Source organism: Lepidochelys olivacea (genome assembly GCF_965140295.1).
Source record: "Lepidochelys olivacea isolate rLepOli2 genome assembly, chromosome: 2".
In the NCBI taxonomy this organism is placed as follows: Eukaryota; Metazoa; Chordata; order Testudines; family Cheloniidae; genus Lepidochelys; species Lepidochelys olivacea.
This window is the reverse complement of record NC_140412.1, coordinates 206,376,056-206,398,557: the sequence shown is the minus strand read 5'-3', so window position 1 is coordinate 206,398,557 and position 22,502 is coordinate 206,376,056. Positions and strand designations below refer to the sequence as shown.

At 41.4% G+C, this 22,502-nt stretch overlaps 1 protein-coding gene across 2 annotated transcripts in view; it reads left to right on the top strand.

Moving 5' to 3' along the window:
• Nucleotides 1-22,502, top strand: part of CHN2 (chimerin 2) — a 200,253-nt gene that overhangs the window by 73,654 nt on the left and 104,097 nt on the right. For both annotated transcript variants that reach the window (XM_084618759.1, XM_084618758.1), the window contains exon 3: nt 13,593-13,648. In XM_084618759.1, coding sequence (XP_084474885.1) covers nt 13,593-13,648 — 56 coding nt within the window. The remainder of the gene's footprint in view (nt 1-13,592; nt 13,649-22,502) is intronic.

Below are 22,502 nucleotides of genomic sequence, written 5' to 3'. Positions count from 1 at the left end.
AGATAACAGATACAGTATGGGTTGCAGCAATGCAAACTCCTGCACACTCCCTCATTGATGTGATGTTCTATACAGGCCATTTCTGTGGGTGATAGTTTGATCTCCCTATCCATTCAGATTTTGTTTCGGAGCTGAGGCTGCCAAAAAGGATTCCTGTTATGGCAATGAGTTCTTCACTGTGCATACTTGCCGAGCCTGAATTGACCTGAGTGAACCAAATTTTTTTATACAGGCCACAAAGCTACCTTCAGGTGATGATTGTTTTTGATCCCTAGCAATTTAATCTGGTTTTAAATTGGTGGTTTAGAAGTAAAAGGCCCAATATACTATTTTCAGTCTTCTGGACCATCCAGTTCTCCTACTTAAATATCATTTATATGAAGTGTAATGCAGAAATACGTTGTTGTATGCTACTTTTATTCCAGTTACACTGTACTATGATGTAGCACTGAGCTGAGACAAAGTAGTTGGCTTTTAAAATCTTGATTAAAATTTGATTGTAAAATTAATCTTTTATTTTAAAACTTCACTGAAAATTTTAATGAAACTGTAGTGTTGTTGTTGATTACCACATCATTATCAAAATGAAAATGCACAAAAGTACAAAGCCATGAAGTTGTGGGAACTTAAGGCACTGATTCACCAAAGTATTTAAACATGCTCATAACATGCTCATGACTTTAAGCACACAAGTAGCCCCATTGACTTGAGTTGCATACAATATTCAGTACCTTCCTGATTTCAAAGATGTCTCCTTAGAATCTTAGCACTGTGCATGAATGATCTTAGAAACATAAGAGTTGTAGCCCTGTTGGTCCCAGGATATTAGAGAGACAAAGAGGGTGAAGGTACTGTCTTTTATTGGGCCAACTTCTGTTCATGAGAGAGAGACACTTTTGAGCCTACACTAAGCTCTGTGTGGCTCAAAAGCTTGTCTCTCTCATCAACATAAGTTAGCCCAATAAAAGATATTACCTCACCTATCTTGTCTCTCGTACAAAAGTAATACAGCCCCAAAGTGCATTGTTTTCCACAGATTTGGTAGAATTATAAGATTATTGCTGGGAATACTTCTCCCTAAACTTGTGTTTTGCCACTGCCTTGTTTTTTCTGAGGAAAAACTAATTTGTTCTAACTTAATAGAAACTGACAATGTGATAAATTAAGCCTGAGCAAGATTATATTGACTTCAATGGAACTAACGTATGCATGCTCTAAATTGTGCACACACTTAGTAGCTTGCTGAATCGAAGCCTACATTTGCTACTCCCCCCCCCTCCACTAATCAAGCTGTACTGAATTTTATTGTTTTCAGAGACAAAATCCTTCCTTTAAAAAAATGGCAAAATTAACCATTTTGAGAGAGGTAGCCTGACTATACTTGTGAAGGAGTTCTTTAAATCAGTGATTTTTAGAGTGAAATCTTGTCCCCGTAGAAGTCAATGGAAAACTCCCGTTGACTTCAGTGGTCTCAGCCATTTTGGTGTGTGTGTGGTACAGCCTTTTTTGGAAGAGTCCGGACAGAGCATGAGCTTTTCACATCACCCCAGAACTGTATCACTTGTCTTCTGTTGATCAGATTATCACAGTGCAGTGAAGTATTTTTTCTTAGTTTTTGTTTTCATGAAACAGCCCATGGAAACTTTTAAGCAAACATATCTAATTTACAGAGCATGATAAATAAGTTATTGTTCAGATATATTCAGAATCCAATTTTGTGGTTGACGACCAAATCATCTCAGCTTCTAAACTTCATGTCTGAATGACTCTGGAGTAATTAACACAGCCCCAACTTGCATTGTATTTAAACACATTTGATAGTAGTATAAAATTACAAAGATTACTGTTGAGAATATTTCTCTGTAGACATATGTTTTTCATTGCAGTCTTGGTTTCTTTGAGGAAAATCTTTTTCTTTATTCCTTCCAAGAAATGGACAATATGATAAGTTAAACATCGGGAAGATTATGCCCAGTGGCGGTATTAACCTATGAAATGATCTATCACTGTGTCACATCATAGTTTTTGTTTAAATTAGTGTATGTATTTCTCTTGAAGTGTCTGTATTCATTGATATTGATCATTATTCATGTATTTGAGTTATTTTTTCCCTTTTTTTTTCAATTTGTCAGAATACTACTAGAATATCCTGTATACAATTTTTAGTTTAAAATATCTTTAATTACTGAGACAAGGTAGGTGAGGTAATATTGGACCAAATTCTGGTGGCATAAGTAATGTTCAGAGCTTTGTGAAGCTCAAAACCTTGTACCTTCCACCAACAGAAGTTGGTCCAGTAAAAGATATTACCTCACACACCTTGTCTTTCTCATATTCTAGGACAGACATGGCTGTAACACTACTGCATGCAACATTTAATTTCTGTATAAGTTTAGAGGCACTATGTTGTCTCTTGATATTTATTGACATACTAATCAAGCTCCCAATCCTGCAATCTGCACCACGCTGGTGGAAGAGACCCATTTAAGTTTACACTGCTCACATGCGTGCAGAAATCCATCCATATGGAACAGCTTGCAGGATCCAGGCCTTACTCAATGACATAGCCTAAAAGATTGTTTTAACAATATTTGGAATCACAGCTGTGTAGGTCTGCTGCAGAGAGGATGCCTATTTCTAATCTCTGAAAGGTCTTCAGTCAATGATTGTATTGTCAGAAGATGCACCAGACTCCGTTCCATCATTTTATTAGGGGATGGAGAAGACACATGATCATTACTTTGATATTACTAGTGGGAGCCCTGGTACAAGTTAGGAAGTAGCTAGAAGCCAGTGAACACTGAGCTACATCTTGGATTAAATTTCTATCTCAGTAATCAGTCAGTAAGTAAACATGTTTCCAATCGCTAAATTGTTTCCGTGTTCTGTGGCACATTAGGAAGATTATATTAAAAAATGTCTTTTCCCCTTCTGTCATTACTGAAGAAAGGAAGATAAGAACTGTAGTGTAAGCTAAACTAGTCTCCACTCTCTGTTTCATATGTGAAGCAGACAGTTATTTTTATATTTGAAGTAGAATAGGAACAATTTTTGTTTTGGCTCTCTAGCAGCACTGTATGTGTGCTTGTCTCTTGGAGAAGAAGAGGACCCCAGTTTGTTCTATTCTTAACTTGTTCAAGATTGATATGTTCTTAGGGTATGACTACACTGCAATTATACACCTGTGGCCGGCCCATGCCAGTTGACTTGGGCTTGTGGAGCTTGGGCTATGGGACTGTTTAACTGTGTTGTAGACATTCAGTCTCAGGCTGTAGCGCAAGCTCTGGGACTCTGCCACCTTGCAGTGTCCTAGAGCCCAGTCTCCAAACTGAGTGCAAACATCTGCACTGCAATCAAACAGCCCCTTAGCCTGAGCCCTGTGAGCCTGAGTCAGCTGGCACGGGCCAGCCAGGGGATTTTAATTGCAGTATAGACACATACTTTCATTCGGGCTAGCTGTGACTAGTTTCAGCATTTGAAAAGATTGTCCTTGTCATGTTGGTGTTCACCACACAAGATGCAGAGGGCATATCCTAGCACCAGCAGACCCCAGTAACCAACTCCCTCTGAAACACTTACTTCCTACCCCTGAACAGCTGGCAAAGGGAGAGTAATGAGGTACAACATCTGAGTCAATGCTCAGTCAAAAACTAAGGCTCCCTTTCTGTCATGTTCTTAAACATGTGTCTGAGACCATATCTACAGTACCACTTATTCTGGAAACACTTACGTCGCTCAGGGGTGTGAAAAAGCACCCCTGAGCAACTTTAGTTTCAACGGTATAAGTGGTAGTGTGCACAGCACTATGTCGGTGGGAGAGCTTCTCCCACCACATAGCTATTGCCACTCACTGAGGTGTTTTTATTATGTTGTTTGGAGAGCTCTCTCCCAGCGGCATAGAGTGGCTACATGAGCGATCTTACAGCTGCATTAGTACAGCTGTGCCTCTGTAAGCTCGCTAGTGTAGACAAGGCCTAAGTCTAAGTCAGTGAGTAATCCCACTAAAGTCAGTCAAACTACTGATATGCTTACAGGTAGGCATGTGCTCAAGCACTGCTTAAATTGAGGCCTTGCGGCATAAATCAAGGATCTTTTAAAAACTTCTCCAGAAAGGAGGCAGTGGTTTCTATAGGTCCTTAAGTAAAAGCAAAGATGCACATATTCTCTACCCATCAGAGTGTAACTGATCATTAATCTTGTATACTTTAAGAGGGGAGTCTTGAGTTCTTGACACATTACAGAATTTAAAAGGCAGCTGGAAATCAGTCACTTTCCCTAACAGAAGGAGGGTGAATATAAGGTTTTCAAGTGCCACCTGGGAAGGGATCTACAAATATTACACAAAACGCAGGGAGGCAGTGGTTGAGAATCCACCTTTCCTGTAGACAGGAAAATCAGCCATGCCACTGCTCAGCTGTGAGAAATTTCAGTTATGGGAGAAACCTCTTGGCTACTGTGAGCAAGCCCAAGTATAACGAGGGAGAAACAAGAAGAGAGAGGGCTGAAGAGTTTTGGACTTCAAGGGAGCAACAACTCTCTGCCACAGGAGCAAATGTAACACCGACAGACACCGGTCGTCGTCAAACCTGTGACCTTTGGAGCTAAATACATGAGCCTCTACTGTATGAGCTAAAAGCCACATGGCTCTTAGCTAAGGCTGTAGAGCCAACTCATTAATCTCTCTCTCAAAGTGGTCTCGGTGCCACTAGATCGGACAGAGCACCACACCCAGGAGGTGTGAGAGTTACACTAACACCAGGCTGGCTCTGAGCTTCTTAAAGGTTCCTGAGTACAAGAAAAGAAAGTACATGGGGATGAAAGCCCTGAGGGTCAAGGGCTTTCTTTGGAGTTCATTTATATTCTATTTATATACTCTGCCTTTTTGTTGATTTTAATTTTAGCCACCACTGCCTGGGTCAAGGATTGACCCAGACCATTCGAATTAGGATTTCACCCAAAGTGGTGGTATCCTTGACCACTGACACCATCATTTTGTTGCTTGACCGCAATAGGTTTCACAGTTAGAGAACAGGCTCTCTTGAAAAGGAACTCCAGAGTTTCCCTTATTCATTCCAAAAGACAATTCAAGCCCTGTTCTCCAGCTGTAACAAAACAAGAGATGCGCATGCCCTCTAGTGCCTGTACAACAGAGCAAATGATTATTTAAAGTTTTGTTAACCCTTAGAAGATGCTCAGATTGGCTGTAGTGCATACCAGTGTCAAACACACCACTTGCATTACAAAGTTATTGTTCAAATGCCCGCTTAAAGCCATTTTTTTAACTTTGATATTGCATTTTACACCCATTATTTTTGTGACATCAGTGTGAACTTCATCTGTGTTTGATGCTGGAACAAAGAGCCACTGCCAGTCTGTGGCAATCTCTAAGTAACAATGAATCCACTTTTTCCGAAGGTTAATTTTTCCAAGGCAAAAATAATAATGAATCACTTGGTTGAAAACATCTCCTTTTTTTGATCAAGGAGAATTTGTCTCTGTCTGTCAGCTCTAAAGGTAGAGGTAGACTGGGTCAGATGCAATCGTATATTAAATACTATCACCAGCAATTATTTTGCTGGCATTTCAAGGCACCGTCTTCCTATATATTTCAAGACTTTCAAAAAACAGATGTCTGGACTTTTCTCAAGTTCTGAGCACTGAGCAGCTCCTGCTAAAGGGAATGCCATCAGAGTCCTGAGTGCTCAGCACTTCTGAACATGTATTGAAATGAATGGGAGCTGCCTAGTGCTTATCACTTTGGAAAATTAGGTCACTTAATCAGCCATCTAAATATGGTAGGCACCCATTTTGTAAAATCATGGCCATAGTATTTTATTTGTATTTGAATCACATCCATAGACTTAAAAATAATAAATATTTGATATGTGAACAAGGTAGAACACCTATAGAAAAGGACACAGCTTTTGATATCCTTGATCACTTTCACTCTCCTCCTTAGCTTCTCTTTGTTTCTGAAATGCTGTCCTTGGCCTTGACACCATCAGCCTCTTTCTCCAGCAGTTCCTCTGGGTTGTCTTGCTGTCAATTTAAAGTTAACGTGACCAAAACGGAACTCCTTGCCTTTCCAGTTTGCAACATTTCCTTGTTGAATTCGCTTGCTTGCCACCATCCAGCAAGTCATTCAGGCCTATGGCCTGGAGTCATTTGTTACTACTGCCTCTTTGTGATGGGGTCCTTTGCTCACCGCTGGAATGCCTCCTTCTCCTGAGGTTTAGTGCTGTATGGCAATGCCCCTTCCTGCAATTGCACACCGTTTCTCTCTCCATCTGCAGCCTCACTCTCACTGCAGGAGATGCCTCTTCATGTCTCAGCCCTCTGGCCAGGACCCTCAGAGTTTTTCCCCCTTCTGGGATGGAGTCATTCAAAGTCTCTTTTTTTCAAAGAGCATCCAGCAGTCCTCGCATGTGGTGCCCTGACCCTGTCACTCCTGCAGCGACCCAGGCACTCTTCCAGTTCACTGCTCTGCCATTACAACTTTCACAGTGAACCAGGGCCTGCCCTCTATTCTGGGTTCCAGCCCAGGGACCCTACAACACACAGCCAAGGTCTGTTCAGTCCCAAAATTTGCTGCTTCCTACCCTGCATCCTATAGGCTCTTTTCTCCACCCTGCTCTCTTCAAGGTATGCCCTTCCTTCAGGCCCAGGCCTCCAAGTTCTCCTCTTTCCCTGGGTTTCTTCCATTGCTCTCTACTAAACAGAGGGTGACTACAAACTTCCTCCCAGCTGCCTTTGCTGCTGCCAGCTTCCTGGCTTTATACTAGCCCACCCACTTCTGCACAGGTGAGCTTCCCCCTAATTAGGGCTTTTCTCTCACCCTTAATTCTCCTGCCTTGCAGCCTACTTGGCTGATTTGGCCCACCTGGCCAGCTTAGCCCTCTCAGAGCCAGTGTGGGAAGTACACCCCCACCACACTCTTCCTCACCCAGAGGGAAGATCCATTCTTTGCTATTCTGAGCTATAGATCTACACCAATAACTGCTACTAGATAGAGTCCAATACAGCTCCTGATGGGAAGACAATTCAGAACTACTGTTCTGACTTTGGAAAAGAATCTGTCTCCAAAGTGGCCAGACATGACCAGAGTAGCCAAATGGGTAAAAATGCGAAAAGGACTTACAAACACTTCGATGCTAGACATCACTCAGAGAACGGCCAGATCTAGAACCTGGTGACTATGTTTGTGACAAACTGGATGGAGAACTCCAGCTGTCAGAAGGAAAAGGAATTCATTGCCCAGATCATATGTGATTGAAACTGATGGTGGAGAGTTCAACGGAAACCATCAACATCTTCAGTTTGTTTCTCAGAAAGAACAATCAATGGAGCAAACTCTACGGATGACAGATGCAGAACAAGAAGAAGACTAAATGATTCTGAACAGACCACACCCAGTCGTTGCAACTAATGGACAGCCGGATGGACCAAGTTGTTACACATTCAGGTCTTGTATAGAAAACCAGTAAGATTCTGAGACACTTAATAGACTACGTACTCAACATTAAAGATAGCTTGACCATTTAGTTTTTTTTAAATGGGGGAAAGGTAAAACTAAAAGGGGGAGACATGATGGAATGCTAAAACTATATTACAGTATTCACCCATTAGGCTGCACCATGTGCAACATAACTTACCTGAGCTGGTAACAGCCATACTTGGCAGTGCATTAAAGTATCTTAAAAGAGATAGCAGCCCTGTAACCTACTACTTCGTCCATGTACAAGGAGCACATGACAACATTAAAGTAGTTGTTATTAATTATTATTATTTGTGTGTTACAGTTGACTTACTGCTTCTTCCTCCATGACATTTTTAAGACCAAAGCTCTTTTCTCTCCCCACCCAGATAAATCTTTTCCAGACCCTTATCTTCCATCTGATTACTGCATAGATGAATTACCTAAGGCTCTCTGAAAACCACATCTCCCCCTTCCACTCTGCACAAAACATAATCTTTCTTGCTTTTCATTCTGATTGAACCTCTCCACTGATTATTCTCACTCCACCACATCAACCTCAAGTTTCTTATTTGGCTTTCAAGGCTTCTCATCACTCTGCGCCTCTCTCCTGTAATTATCCTCCTTGAACTGTGTTGCGTCATCCCCCTCTCTTTCCCTTCTGCTCTGCCAATGATGTGAGCCTGAAAGCCTCATTTGTCTACTTCATCCCAGCCATTTCCCCACTGTCTTCCAAACTGCTTCCTATACATGGAACACCCTTGCTGAGCTGTTCTGCAAAGTCATTACTTGGTCATTATTTAAATATTTCCGGAAGACCCACTTCTTGCACAATAGGTACAAAAAACAAGCTTTCTAGGTCATGTTATAAATTGTTTCTTTTATTTACCTTGTTAGTATGGCTGATTATTTTTTGACAGATTTTATTTTTGGAGTTGAAAAATGGAATTTTATCCAAGACTAAATTTGTGTTTGACAAAATTTTGATCATTGGAAAAAAAACTTGAAATGAAAAGCTCTGGAGAAAAAAAATCCATTCCACCCATTTTGAAATAGTAGAAACATTTCCATGTTCTTTTAATATTTTACTTTCCTAATTCCCCCCGCCCTCCCAACCCCCCACTTCCCTCCTTTTTTTTCTACCAGAGGGAAAAAAACATTACTTCCCTCTTGCCTACATCTACATGCCTCAATCGTCTGTCTTTTTAGACTGTGTATTCTTCTGTTCTTTTTAGGACTGTGTCCTCTGTGTTTGGAAAGTGCTTAGCCCACTCTGGGTGTTAGCACAATCAAAGTAAATAATAATAGGTATTAAATAAAGACACACATTCAACTTGACTTACTCCAAATCACTTCCCGCAATGTCAACATACTATTTTTAGATACTTACAATCAATATTCAAATATAAAATCTTTATTTAGTGCTCAACAGTGTTATCCCGTATCAAGTTCAGGGCCATGCCATTTTTAAACATGCATCTTAAACTCTCATAAGGCCTTGGTTCAATAAGGAATCATAGAATCATAGATTATCAGGGTTGGAAGGGACCCCTGAAGGTCATCTAGTCCAACCTCCTGCTCGAAGCAGGACCAATTCCCAGTTAAATCATCCCAGCCAGGGCTTTGTCAAGCCTGACCTTAAAAACCTCTAAGGAAGGAGATTCTACCACCTCCCTAGGTAACGCATTCCAGTGTTTCACCACCCTCTTAGTGAAAAAGTTTTTCCTAATATCCAATCTAAACCTCCCCCACTGCAACTTGAGACCATTACTCCTCGTTCTGTCATCTGCTACCATTGAGAACAGTCTAGAGCCATCCTCTTTGGAACCCCCTTTCAGGTAGTTGAAAGCAGCTATCAAATCCCCCCTCATTCTTCTCTTCTGCAGGCTAAACAATCCCAGCTCCCTCAGCCTCTCCTCATAAGTCATGTGTTCTAGACCCCTAATCATTTTTGTTGCCCTTCGCTGGACTCTCTCCAATTTATCCACATCCTTCTTGTAGTGTGGGGCCCAAAACTGGACACAGTACTCCAGATGAGCCCTCACCAATGTCGAATAGAGGGGAACGATCATGTCCCTCGATCTGCTCGCTATGCCCCTACTTATACATCCCAAAATGCCATTGGCCTTCTTGGCAACAAGGGCACACTGCTGACTCATATCCAGCTTCTCATCCACTGTCACCCCTAGGTCCTTTTCTGCAGAACTGCTGCCTAGCCATTCGGTCCCTAGTCTGTAGCGGTGCATTGGATTCTTCCATCCTAAGTGCAGGACCCTGCACTTATCCTTATTGAACCTCATCAGATTTCTTTTGGCCCAATCCTCCAATTTGTCTAGGTCCTTCTGTATCCTATCCCTCCCCTCCAGCGTATCTACCACTCTTCCCAGTTTAGTATCATCCGCAAATTTGCTGAGAGTGCAATCCATACCATCCTCCAGATCATTTATGAAGATATTGAACAACTAGACATGGAGCCATTGATCACTACCCGTTGAGCCCGACAATCTAGCCAGCTTTCTACCCACCTTATAGTCCATTCATCCAGCCCATACTTCCTTAACTTGCTGACAAGAATACTGTGGGAGACCGTGTCAAAAGCTTTGCTAAAGTCAAGAAACAATACATCCACTGCTTTCCCTTCATCCACAGAACCAGTAATCTCATCATAAAAGGCAATTAGATTAGTCAGACATGACCTTCCCTTGGTGAATCCATGCTGGCTGTTCCTGATCACCTTCTTCTCATGCAAGTGCTTCAGGATTGATTCTTTGAGGACCTGCTCCATGATTTTTCCAGGGACTGAGGTGAGGCTGACTGGCCTGTAGTTCCCAGGATCTTCCTTCTTCCCTTTTTTAAAGATTGGCACTACATTAGCCTTTTTCCAGTCATCCGGGACTTCCCCGGTTCGCCACGAGTTTTCAAAGATAATGGCCAATGGCTCTGCAATCACAGCCGCCAATTCCTTCAGCACTCTTGGATGCAACTCGTCCGGCCCCATGGACTTGTGCACATCCAGCTTTTCTAAATAGTCCCTAACCACCTCTATCTCCACAGAGGGCTGGCCATCTCTTCCCCATTTTGTGATGCCCAGCGCAGCAGTCTGGGAGCTGACCTTGTTAGTGAAGACAGAGGCAAAAAAAGCATTGAGTACATTAGCTTTTTCCACATCCTCTGTCACTAGGTTGCCTCCCTCATTCAGTAAGGGGCCCACACTTTCCTTGGCTTTCTTCTTGTTGCCAACATACCTGAAGAAACTCTTCTTGTTACTCTTGACATCTCTTGCTAGCTGCAGCTCCAGGTGCGCTTTGGCCCTCCTGATATCATTCCTACATGCCCGAGCAATATTTTTATACTCTTCCCTGGTCATATGTCCAACCTTACACTTCTTGTAAGCTGCTTTTTTATGTTTAAGATCCGCTAGGATTTCACTATTAAACCAAGCTGGTCACCTGCCATGTTTACTATTCTTTCGACTCATCGGGATGGTTTGTCCCTGTAACCTCAACAGGGATTCCTTGAAATACAGCCAGCTCTCCTGGACTCCTTTCCCCTTCAAGTTAGTCCCCCAGGGGATCCTGGCCATCCGTTCCCTGAGGGAGTCGAAGTCTGCTTTCCTGAAGTCCAGGGTCCGTATCCTGCTGCTTACCTTTCTTCCCTGCGTCAGGATCCTGAACTCAACCAACTCATGGTCACTGCCTCCCAGATTCCCATCCACTTTTGCTTCCCCCACTAATTCTACCCGGTTTGTGAGCAGCAGGTCAAGAAAAGCACCCCCCCTAGGTGGCTCCTCTAGCACTTGCGCCAGGAAATTGTCCCTTACGCTTTCCAAAAACTTCCTGGATTGTCTATGCACCGCTGTATTGCTCTCCCAGCAGATATCAGGAAAATTAAAGTCACCCATGAGAATCAGGGCATGCGATCTAGTAGCTTCCGTGAGTTGCCGGAAGAAAGCCTCATCTACCTCATCCCCCTGGTCCGGTGGTCTATAGCAGACTCCCACCACTACATCACTCTTGTTGCACACACTTCTAAACTTAATCCAGAGACACTCAGATTTTTCTACAGTTTCGTACCGGAGCTCTGAGCAGTCATACTGATCCCTTACATACAGTGCTACTCCCCCACCTTTTCTGCCCTGCCTGTCCTTCCTGAACAGTTTATAACCATCCATGACAGTACTCTAGTCATGTGAGTTATCCCACCAAGTCTCTGTTATTCCAATCACGTCATAGTTCCTTGACATCACCAGGACCTCCAGTTCTCCCTGCTTGTTTCCAAGGCTTTGTGCATTTGTATATAAGCACTTGAGATAACCTGTTGATCGCCCCTCATTCCCTGAACGTATGCATGTGCCTAACTTCAAGCACTTGAATACTTCCAATTAAAGTTAATGGGACTGTTTACGTAGATATTTATCGTTAGGAAGAAGTAGCTTGCTAAATCAGCAGTATCTTCAACTCCAAGCATTCAAAATCATGAGATTTTTTTTTAGAAGACACAGTTTAGGTTCTTTGTAGTTTAGGGAATGCTGGGGGCCAGTTTTTCATGTTCTGTGCAACCACGAAGCTTGCAAAATAGCTTTTTTTCTTTTTAAATGAAAGCTGAGATCCGCACTTATTCCCATGACTCAAGGAGCTTGGAAAAATGCCATTTATCATGAGACTTGTAAAAAAAAATTATGGGAGCTGGCAGCACTGAATCAGGCAGGTCCATATATTAATTCATAATATTGGATATATATTTATGGCCAGATAATACCCCTGTGCATAAAAACCTCTATAGAAGACAGGAAATTGTGAAGAGTTCTCCATTTTCATTTTCCATGTGATTGCCTAACCAGGGAGGGGATAGGGTTTTTCGTCCCCTGCTTCAAAACTAGCAGGTGGCATAACACCCAAAACTTGCATGTTCCCGAAGATTAGCAAAGAAGTCAGAAGTTACAAGTGGCAGAGGTGACTGTGTGAAAGTCCAGTACCGCCACGCTTCCCAAGTTTCTTCACAGCTTTCTTCATCCCTCTTTTAAAGGGTGATCCATGGTGCAAAGGGGCTCTGAAAAAGAGGTAATACAACCACCAACCATATTAGCTTTTCAGTAGATACTCCACTGTTTTCCAAGGCTGAGGGAGTTTCCCATCACTCGTCTTCTTCCCACAACCTGCCATCTTGCTGATCCACAGCCCACTGCGATCTTGGACTGGGGATCACAATATCATAGAGATGGGATGCCCATCTTCCCTTTATATGTGTATAGAGGTCTACATACAGTGGGCTTATTTTCAAGGGAGCAAGCCTAGCTTTGGGATTTTTACTAAAGCTGAGAAGAGAGGCACTCTATTTGCATTATAATTGCTTGCTGTCATCATGTGCCAACCCACGTTCACTACTTGTGGAATAGTAAGAGGAAGGAAGAAGCCTCCTTGAATCACAAAGGGAGAGTGGTAGGGGTCAACTGTAAGGAAAGATTGAAGAGGCGAGACCCAGAGTTCACTCAGTTGCTGTCCCTCATCTTTGGGAACCTTTGGGATGAGCAAAGTTGATCTGAAATATATTTGAGAATCTTAGGTAGCACATTAAAAGGAAAAAGAAAGTGGGAAAATGTTAGCATGTGGAAGCACTAGGGGTCTAATTTATTCTTAAATAGTTATCACTTGTGTCTTCAGTATGCATTGATAAGATTCTAGTGAACTCTTTTGGTAGTTTGTTGCAGTTCTTTCCTAGCCAATTCAAAAACACTGGAATTTTATTTAAAAATTCTATTATTGAGCTTGTCAGTAATACTGTATGCAACAAAGGAGTTTTATCTTGAAACATTCAGAAGGATTTGTTATGTTGGTTATATGTCTTGCAAGCAAAGTATGGAAATACACAGTGCCAGCACCAATATAAAACTAAATTGGGATTATATGAATTAAAAATAAATAAATGTTACCAGTGTACAATTGCATGACTAATTTCCATATAAATGACTTGACTTGCATGCATTTTAAAAACGTCTCTGTACCCCACCCTTTTTTATATATGTTTGCATTTTCTCTGAAGCATCTGACTAAAAATATCTGAATAAAAGTTTGTGTATATTGCAGTCCTCTAATTATTATTGCTTTTTTATATTTGACAGTGTATCAGTTACAACAGGAGGCACCGCGTCCCAAGAGAATCATTTGTCCTCGGGAGGTCAGTTCTTCTTTAACTGTATCTTGTTAAATCTGATGAATTGTCAGTAGTGTATTCCTATTGGAGATCTTTCCTATATGCTGAGAGAGCAACCGTCTATTTCCATTTTCTAAAATACTGTGGAACATATTATATATAATTGTTTTCAGATTATAAAGTGGGTCTTTAAAAATTGATTAATATTTGTTAAATCAGCACAGAGATGGGAATACATAAGATTTAACCATTGCAGAGACCCCTTTCCTTGTGCAGATGCTAATCAGGGCATTGTATGACTGTGCTCTATGCAGTACCTAAATGCTGTGATTCCCTTTTTTCATAGTGTTGTAGGAGAAGATCCATATATCTACATATTTAAAGATATGCAATGTTTTCACTCGATTCATGCAGTTTGTTCATAAAAAGCACTTTTCATGAAAGAAGGTTCACCTGTCCAATGTTAGCAAGAGCGTTCAAGATAAAATATTGAGTTAATAGCATTGGAACTCTTGTTCTGGCATGTCATGGAAAATTTGAAGTTTGTAGAATGTAAGAAATCTATGGAGCTGAAAGACTGCTGAATCAACATTTTCCTGCTTGTCTGCTTGCTTTTTTTTTTTTTTTTGCCAGTCATCTCTCCTAGTTTATCTAGTTGTCTTTTGAATATGGTAATACTTCTTCCTTCCGTACTGTGTCTTGGTAATTATAAAAATAGGATACTGTGAGTATATATTGATTTCTCCAATAAATCAATAAGATTGAGTTGTTTTTTGGCTTCTAACATGTCAAGAACAAAGTGGCTGCAAACTCTTACAACACATATAGTTACAATAATAAATATTATGATTATTACTAATAATACTGAGCTCTTAGCTATATAAATTTTATACAGTAATCAAATGCAATTAAAAATATACGCGCTGTGATGTTAAAACCCCCTGAATATATAAGGAGAAATACATAGAAATTAATCAGTGTGATATTCCCAAATGTCTTAATTATCTGCTTTGCCCTCCCCCTCATGCTATTGTCTATTTAAATAGCCGATATCATGTAGTATCTGAGTGCCTCTCAAACATTAAAACATTTATCCTCGCAACACTTCTGTGGTGCAAGGAAGTGTTGTACTGAGGCATGGACAGATCAAGTGACTTTCCCAAGGTCACATAAGAAGTCTGCATCAGAGCCAGGAATTGAATGCACATCTCCTGATTTTCAGCCCAGCGCCTTAATCATAAGACCAAGCTTTACACTTTCTCTCATAGACGCCAGGTAGCAATTACCTGAGAATAGGGCAAAATTTTGGCATAAGAAGGAAAGCCTTCATGCTCTGTCAGCTAAGGGTGTACTCAAGCTGAGCATACAAGATCATAAAAGGGACAAGCAAAATGCTAGTGTGGTTAAAGTCTCTCTCACTCTGTCCCTGTCAGAAATGCTGCTCAAGAAAGTCACCAACATGGTGACCCTCTGGGACTCCAATGCACATAGGCCAAAAGGCTTTAACAGAACTTTTCTCTCTTATTTTCCCATACAAAACTGATGATAGCTAGTGCTCCAGGGCTGTAGCAGTTTGCAAAAGGAGAGGCCGTTAAGATTTTTATGAAGTGAAAATCCAGATAATCAGTTCTTTCATAGTCATTCAGTACCATATCTTCAAAAGAGCCATGGGTAATAGGCATGGAAGAGTATCATTCACTCCCCACTTCTGCCTTATCTACAAATACTACTCAGTTGTAGGGTGAAGAAATACAACTTAATCAACAAGCATAGCAATTAAAAGGATACTGCCCGCGGAGTAAATGTGTAGGTAAACAGGCCAATCAAGAACTCTGCAATAGCATACTGTCTCTAACATAGTCCCTTGCTTTGGTGGCTGATGACTTTTTTGACAGGTGAGGCGCACATCACAAAGTCTCATAAATTCCAGTATACATCTTCCTCCTTATAGTCCTGGCCGGGGGTCTCTGCTCTGCCCCACCAGGACTGCAGCCTCCCTCCTGCACCTGCAGGGATCCAGTGTCACCTGCCCCAGGGCCATGCAGGGAGTTCTCTGCAGCTACACTGTCATGGTCCCAGCTCTCTCACTCACCAGCCAGGTGTTTGGGAGCCCTCCCCAGGCAGGAACTGTTCAGCAGAGGGGTGGGCTCCTCTGTGGCCAGGGACTTCTCCTTCTCCTCATAGTCCTGGCTGGAGGTCTATGGCTCTCCTCTGTCCCACCAGGACCGCAGCCTCTCCCCTACCCATTGCACCTGCAGTAAGTAAACCATCTGTGTAAAAGTTAAGACAGGACTGTAAGTAATTTATGGCTCTGTATCTTTGAGCTTTTCTACATTATACTCTTTTCACTACTACCTGGATAAGAATCTTGTCAGCGAAAACAGGTCATCACTCCAGTTCAGATACATGCTGAACTGTTGAGAGTTGGGATATCTACATATTTCTAATTAATAACCACCGGCAGTGTGAACACTGTGAATAGCCCATCTTTCCAATAATATTGGATTTCTGCCAGTATCCTTGTTTTTTCTAGATTCCTTCCACAATATTTTAATGGTGGGCATCCTTTACAAATAAAAAGATTTATTTGGGCATAAGCATTTGTGGGTAAAAAATCTGCTTTTTCAGAAGGATGGAGTGAAAATTACAGATGTAGGCATTATTATACCTGAAGAGAAGGGAGTTTCTTCTCTACCCCCTGATATTTGACTCAATATATATATGGTGTGTCTCTGGGATTGTTCTACTGAAATGGTGGTTGAAAATGGCACATTTGCAGCAAAGAGTTATAGCAAGATGTGCCACTTCTTGTTTTTATACCAGAATAATATTTTCAATAGCATTCAATTTGAAAATGCCATTTCAACATGTTGTTTTTAATTTAAGTGAGTCTTTATTTCAAAAACATTTTCGTGTTAATAAAGTAAGAAATTACAGGATGAATGCTGACGGTGTTTGACTTGGGGACACTTTCAGTAACTATGGATAAACCAAGTTTTCTTTTCTTTTCTTTTCTTTTCTTTTCTTTTCTTTTCTTTTCTTTTCTTTTCTTTTCTTTTCTTTTCTTTTCTTTTCTTTTCTTTTCTTTTCTTTTCTTTTCTTTTCTTTTCTTTTCTTTTCTTTTCTTTTGAAGTGGGAGATGGGGGTTGTCTTGCAATGAGTCTTGAAATATATTATATTTGATAATAGGCTACATTTTTAGAGCCATTCAGTATAGTTAGCTTCGACTGTTCTGCTCAGAGCAAGTCTTATTGACAGTCTTGATAGCAGTGTGCAGGTTAGTGGGCTTATCTACATTAAGGCTTTCAATATTGTTAACAGTAGTTCCACCGAACCAGTGTTAGCAACAGTGAGAAATTTGTCTGAAATTTCCCTAGTGTAGACAAGGCCTTAGAGCTTTAACTTATATTATTATGTAGAGAAATGTCAGCTAATTACTATGTTCATTGTTCTGAATTCCAGCTGGGTTGTGTCTAAAGCAAGCAAAAAATATGGTTCCTAGAAAAAGCAATTTCCTCTCTAATTTTGTATGATAATGAAAGGGAGAGGGTCTTTTTTTCTCTTACAAAAATGCCTTTTTCTCAGCTGAAATGTGAGACCTAGGAATCTAAGGGAACAAAATGTCAATATCCTCATCATCATCATCAATAATCAATACTAGAGCTGTCAAACAAATTTTAAAAAATTGAGGTTGAAAAAGTAGCTGTGATTAATCACAGTTTTAATTGCACTCTTAAACAATATTAGAATATCATTTATTTAAATATTTTGGGTGTTAATTGCTTACTTCTGTGCTGCTGCGGCTTGTGGTGCCTGGCACTTGGCCTGCAGCTCAAGGCAGACTCTGTGCTGTTGCACAAGGGCCGCATCTTGCTGGAGCCAACAGCCATCCCATAGCCCTCTGGCTATTCCTGGCTCAGTCCAGGGTTGCCATTTCAGATTTTGGTTTGGGGTGGGTGTGTGTGTTTGGGGGTGAGGGTGGGGAGAGTGTGTGTGTGTGTGTGTTGGGGGGCAGGAGTGCTGTCTCTAAGCTGAGCACTCAGGAGCCTGAATGCATTTTCAGCCAGCAGCAGCTGCTGGCAGAGCACTCATTCCTGAGCCAGCAGCAGACAGGTTCCTCCAGCTCAGTGGGGACCAGGTACACAGGCGAGGCAGATGGACACCTCGACATCAGCCTACCCCTACCCCTGCTCTGCACAGGAGATAGGCTCCCAGTCCGGCATAGCTTGGTCAGAGGCGGTTCCATGGGGTAAACGGGGAGGTAGGAGCAGCATGGAGCAGGGCGATGGGAGGTGAGCGGGCTCCCCTGGGTGGTGGCCCCCCTCACTCAGCCCTAAGGACAGAGGTGTCTTCCTCCCCACCTGGCCGCCGCCGAGTCCTGTCTCCAGAGGTGTGTGATTAACACTCATTTTTTTAAAAAAAAAGTGTTAATCTGTTTTGAGTTAATCACATGCATTAACTGAGATTAATTTACAGCCCTAATTAATACATAATAAAGACCCAGCCATGGAGTTTTAACTGTACCACCTAGAGTGGCATTTTGGATATTTGGCTTATCTTGACCCTCTGGATGTTTCGAAGTGTGTAAGTTGTAGGGTGGGAGGAGAGCAGGGAACATTCCTCATGCCATCCTTTTTGTCCAGATGGACCTACTGAAGGTGGAGGCCATCTGTAACTAGACAGAACCCTGGACTGTTTGAGAACTTCAGGTTTTCCTGAGTTTTGCAAATTTTTATAGAAAACTCATTGCCAACTTCTCTAACAAACAGCCCCCCTGACTTCCCTCCTTCATAAAGCCATTCGTTTCACGTGGTCTCCTGATATCCAGCATGCTTTTGACCACCTCAATACTGCATTCACCACAGCTCTGATTCTGGCACATGCCCCAATGTGACTCTCCGGGCGGTACTCTCACAGTGACTTGGACCCCAGCCAGTTCTGCACACATGTTCATACTATGCTTGAAAATTCCCCCCCCCCATAGTAATGAACTATGAAATACTGGGCAAGGAGCTGCTTTCAATCAAAATTGCTTTTTGAAGAACGGTGTCACCACCTTGAGGAAGCTTGGCATCCGGTACAGGTTTTTACTGACTAGAAGAACCTCATGTACTGCTGCAAGACCCAAACTTTGAACCGGAGGCAGATAAAGTGGGCCTTGTTCTTGTCTCAATTTGAGTTTACTATCCCCTACCGCCTGGGAAACCAAAGTGGGAAAACTGATACTCCATCACAAAAAGGGGAATACTACCGGAAAACAAGGTACCTATCTTCAAGCCCCTCTGTCTTCAAGCCTACTAATTTTGTCAATGCCGCAATTCATCAAGAACTGGTCTCCCACATCCAGTCCACCTCAAAAGAAGACCCATTCACCCAAGGGACCAAGTCGATGCCATTAGGGGATAATATGCATCATTCCATGGGGGACAGGATAACATCCTTCCCATATATGTTCCCCTGGGAGGTCCTAGAACTGTGCCACAACATTCCATTGATCACTTTGGCTGCCTTAACACCTCCTGCATGGTTGCCTTTTTTTTTCTGGTGGCCCCACATGCGGGTCAAAGTCCAAGTTTACATAGACTCCTCTGAGTGCTGTGCATGTACACAAATGCCCCGGACTAGACCCCATGGCACGTTAGTCCCTCTGAAGACTCCAGCTAGGCCTTGGTCCACCATCACCTCAAGCTTAATTGTGGAACTCCCAGGATCAATGGTCATACCAAAACATATAAAACTTATCGTTTAGTTACCTAGGCAGGATTGCTTAGACTGTAAACTGTTACTTTGATCATAAGAACTTTGGGGCAGGGACCATCTTTTAATTAAATGTGTGTACAGTGACTGTGTAAAATGAAAAGGAGGACTTGTGGCACCTTAGAGACTAACCAATTTATTAGAGCATAAGCTTTCGTGAGCTGAGCTGTAGCTCACGAAAGCTTATGCTCTAATAAATTGGTTAGTCTCTAAGGTGCCACAAGTCCTCCTTTTCTTTTTGCAAATACAGACTAACACGGCTGCTACTCTGAAACCTGTGTAAAATGAGGCACTGATTTCCAGTTGTGGCCGCTAGGCATTACTAAAATACTACTAGTACTAATTCAAATATTCTGACAGTGTCATGAGATAATTCTTTTAGCAAAACCAAGAGTGGATATTTTGATCCCTTATTGACTGACTGACCAAGTAGGTAACAGTTCAATTATAATAAAAAGAGGTAAGTAGACTCAATCACTTGCTAGAATTGTAGTATTGTAGTTACATTTTTTTCCAAGGTTAAACTGCTTAGGAATCACTGTTGTAAAATGAGCTCTCCATTTCTTCATTTATTATGTTTCGAAGGACACTTAGTCCTCTAGGTCTTGTGAACATGAGGTTTCTAAATAGGTGTTTAAAATGATTTGTTTGAGGTGAGAACTTTACATTAGCCAACTGCTGAGATACTACACAAGACTTTTCCATTTTGATTTAAAGGGGCTTACAGTCTTATCTAACCTGTTGCGTTGATGAGTCTGAGGTGCAGTTTGTGCTCAGTTTATAGTGGTAATCCAGCCATAACATGAAATAATCTAAAGATTAACTCCTTTTTCTGAACCTTCACATCTTACTAGACTGCTCTCATGGGGTCTAACTGAACTGAGAGTTGTTTTTATGGATGGTAGACTGGAAATGATTATAAAATCATTAGGTATAATTCTAAGTGCAAAAGATATCTGGTTAAACATGTAGAGAAACTGTCTCCATTGCCAGAAATGAGCGCACTGACGTTGCTGAGTCTAAGGTCTTGATTCTCCACCCTGTCCATGGATTGGAGGGACATGTGAACCAGTTCCATTATTTAGGACTGTCTAGCACTGGTGTAAGTTAGGGATGCAGAGGAGCAGCCCTAAATTCCACAGATGCAAGGTCCATGCAGGCTCTTGTGCCATTGGCGTAAAAGATTAGGCATAATGGAGCTCCACTCTGTTATGGAATGAGGAGGACTTGTGGCACCTTAGAGACTAACAAATTTATTTGAGCATAAGCTTTTGTGGGCTAAAGCCCACTTCATCAGATGCATGCAGTGGAAAATACAGTAGGAATATAGATATATGTGTAAAAAGAAAAGGAGTACTTGTGGCACCTTAGAGACTAACAAATTAAAGTACTCCTTTTCTTTTTGCGAATACAGACTAACATGGCTGCTACTCTGAAACCAGATATATGTGTGTGTATTTATGTATATACAGAGAATTTTAACATGAAATTTTTTCATGTTGTGTGTGTGTGTGTGTTTGTGTAATATATATATCTTCCTATTGTATTTTCCACTGCATGCATCTGATGAAGTGGGCTTTAGCCCACAAATACATTTTAATCTCTAAGGTGCCCCAAGTACTCCTTGTTCTTTTTGCTGATACAGACTAACATGGCTACCAATCTGAACTCTGCTATGGGTTTCCCCCTTCCCTTTCCTGCCATTGATCCACTCCCAACATATGATCACTGATGCTGTGGGGTAGTGCCCCAGAGAATCAAGTCCAAAGCAGTTGTTAATCTTACCACACACAAAGGGTTGTCTGAGTCAGCTGGAATATATGTATTGCTGTACCTTTTTGGTATGCACATAAGGCCAAAACTTGCAGTCCTTACGCAGTTAAAACTCCCATTGACATCAGATGAGGGTTTCGATAAATAAAGACTGGAAGATTTGATCAATAATGCAATTAAAGTAGCATTATTTAATCTCTATGATTTGAGAATAAATGGCTCTTATCTCCCTGACTCCTTTTTACTTTAAACGTTTAGCTCTTTTTTATGCATAAATTAGTGTCTTTCTCATAGAATAAAGTAAAGGAGAGAGAACATTTATTGAAATTAGGTGTGTTTTATTTCTGTGACAGTACTTAAATGGAAAGAACTCTTCAGGGTGACTTCTCATTTCAGTGCAGTGTGACTTGGATGCAGATGATATACTTGAAATGACAATCTGCCATTTTAGGACATATTCATCTCCCACATGCATGATTCCCAATAGTTTTGTGGAGAATTATCCTGCACAGTTGCATAGGACTTTATTGCAATATGCTGTACACTGAATATCACTCTGGGCAAAGTATCCTGGAATCACAAAAGGAATCAAATTTCAAGGATATTAAAATGTAGTAAAGCTTTAATATTATTTAAAAGAACTATGCTTAATTAGCCAAGTTAACAAATAGATTTAATGAGAAAGAACTAAATTAACCTAAGTATTGAATATAAACTCCTGGTACTACTCCAGACTGTGTTTTGGACAATGTGCGGTAACATAGCGAGGGAAATCATGGAAACCTAGAATAAATGTTCCAATAAGTGTTTTGGTAGGGGGATGGGGGAATGTACTTTAACAGTCTAGGTGTCAGGGTTGGATTGCCCAGACTCTCTGAAACCTGATCTTCAGAAGGACAGTTCAGAAGTGCGGTGGTTATGTTGGTTTAATTTGAGTTTAAGCATGGGAAGTCTCTGACTCTAAAATTAGATTTGTTTGTCCAGCTTTTGTATGGATCCTGGGATAGTTATGTTTACAGGCTACTCCACTACAGCTCTGATTTCCTGTTTGATTTAACAAATTGCTTATCTACCCTGGTGTTGGAGTCACTGAGGCTTATTGCCCTGAGTGATTTTAGCATCCATGTAGATGATGACTCTTCAAGGATCTCATGGCAACAACAATAACCTTGAAACTATTCAGTGTGGTTTCTGGCTCAGTGGACAATAGTGGTCACTCTGAATTGTGGGAGCGGGATTGGTGATTGCACACTTCTTAGATCAGACCATTATTGCCTGCAGTTGGAGGTTAGGGCTCACGTTTACTCTTTTGTAGAGAGGTGACTTTTTTTATTGGTCCAGGCTGGGT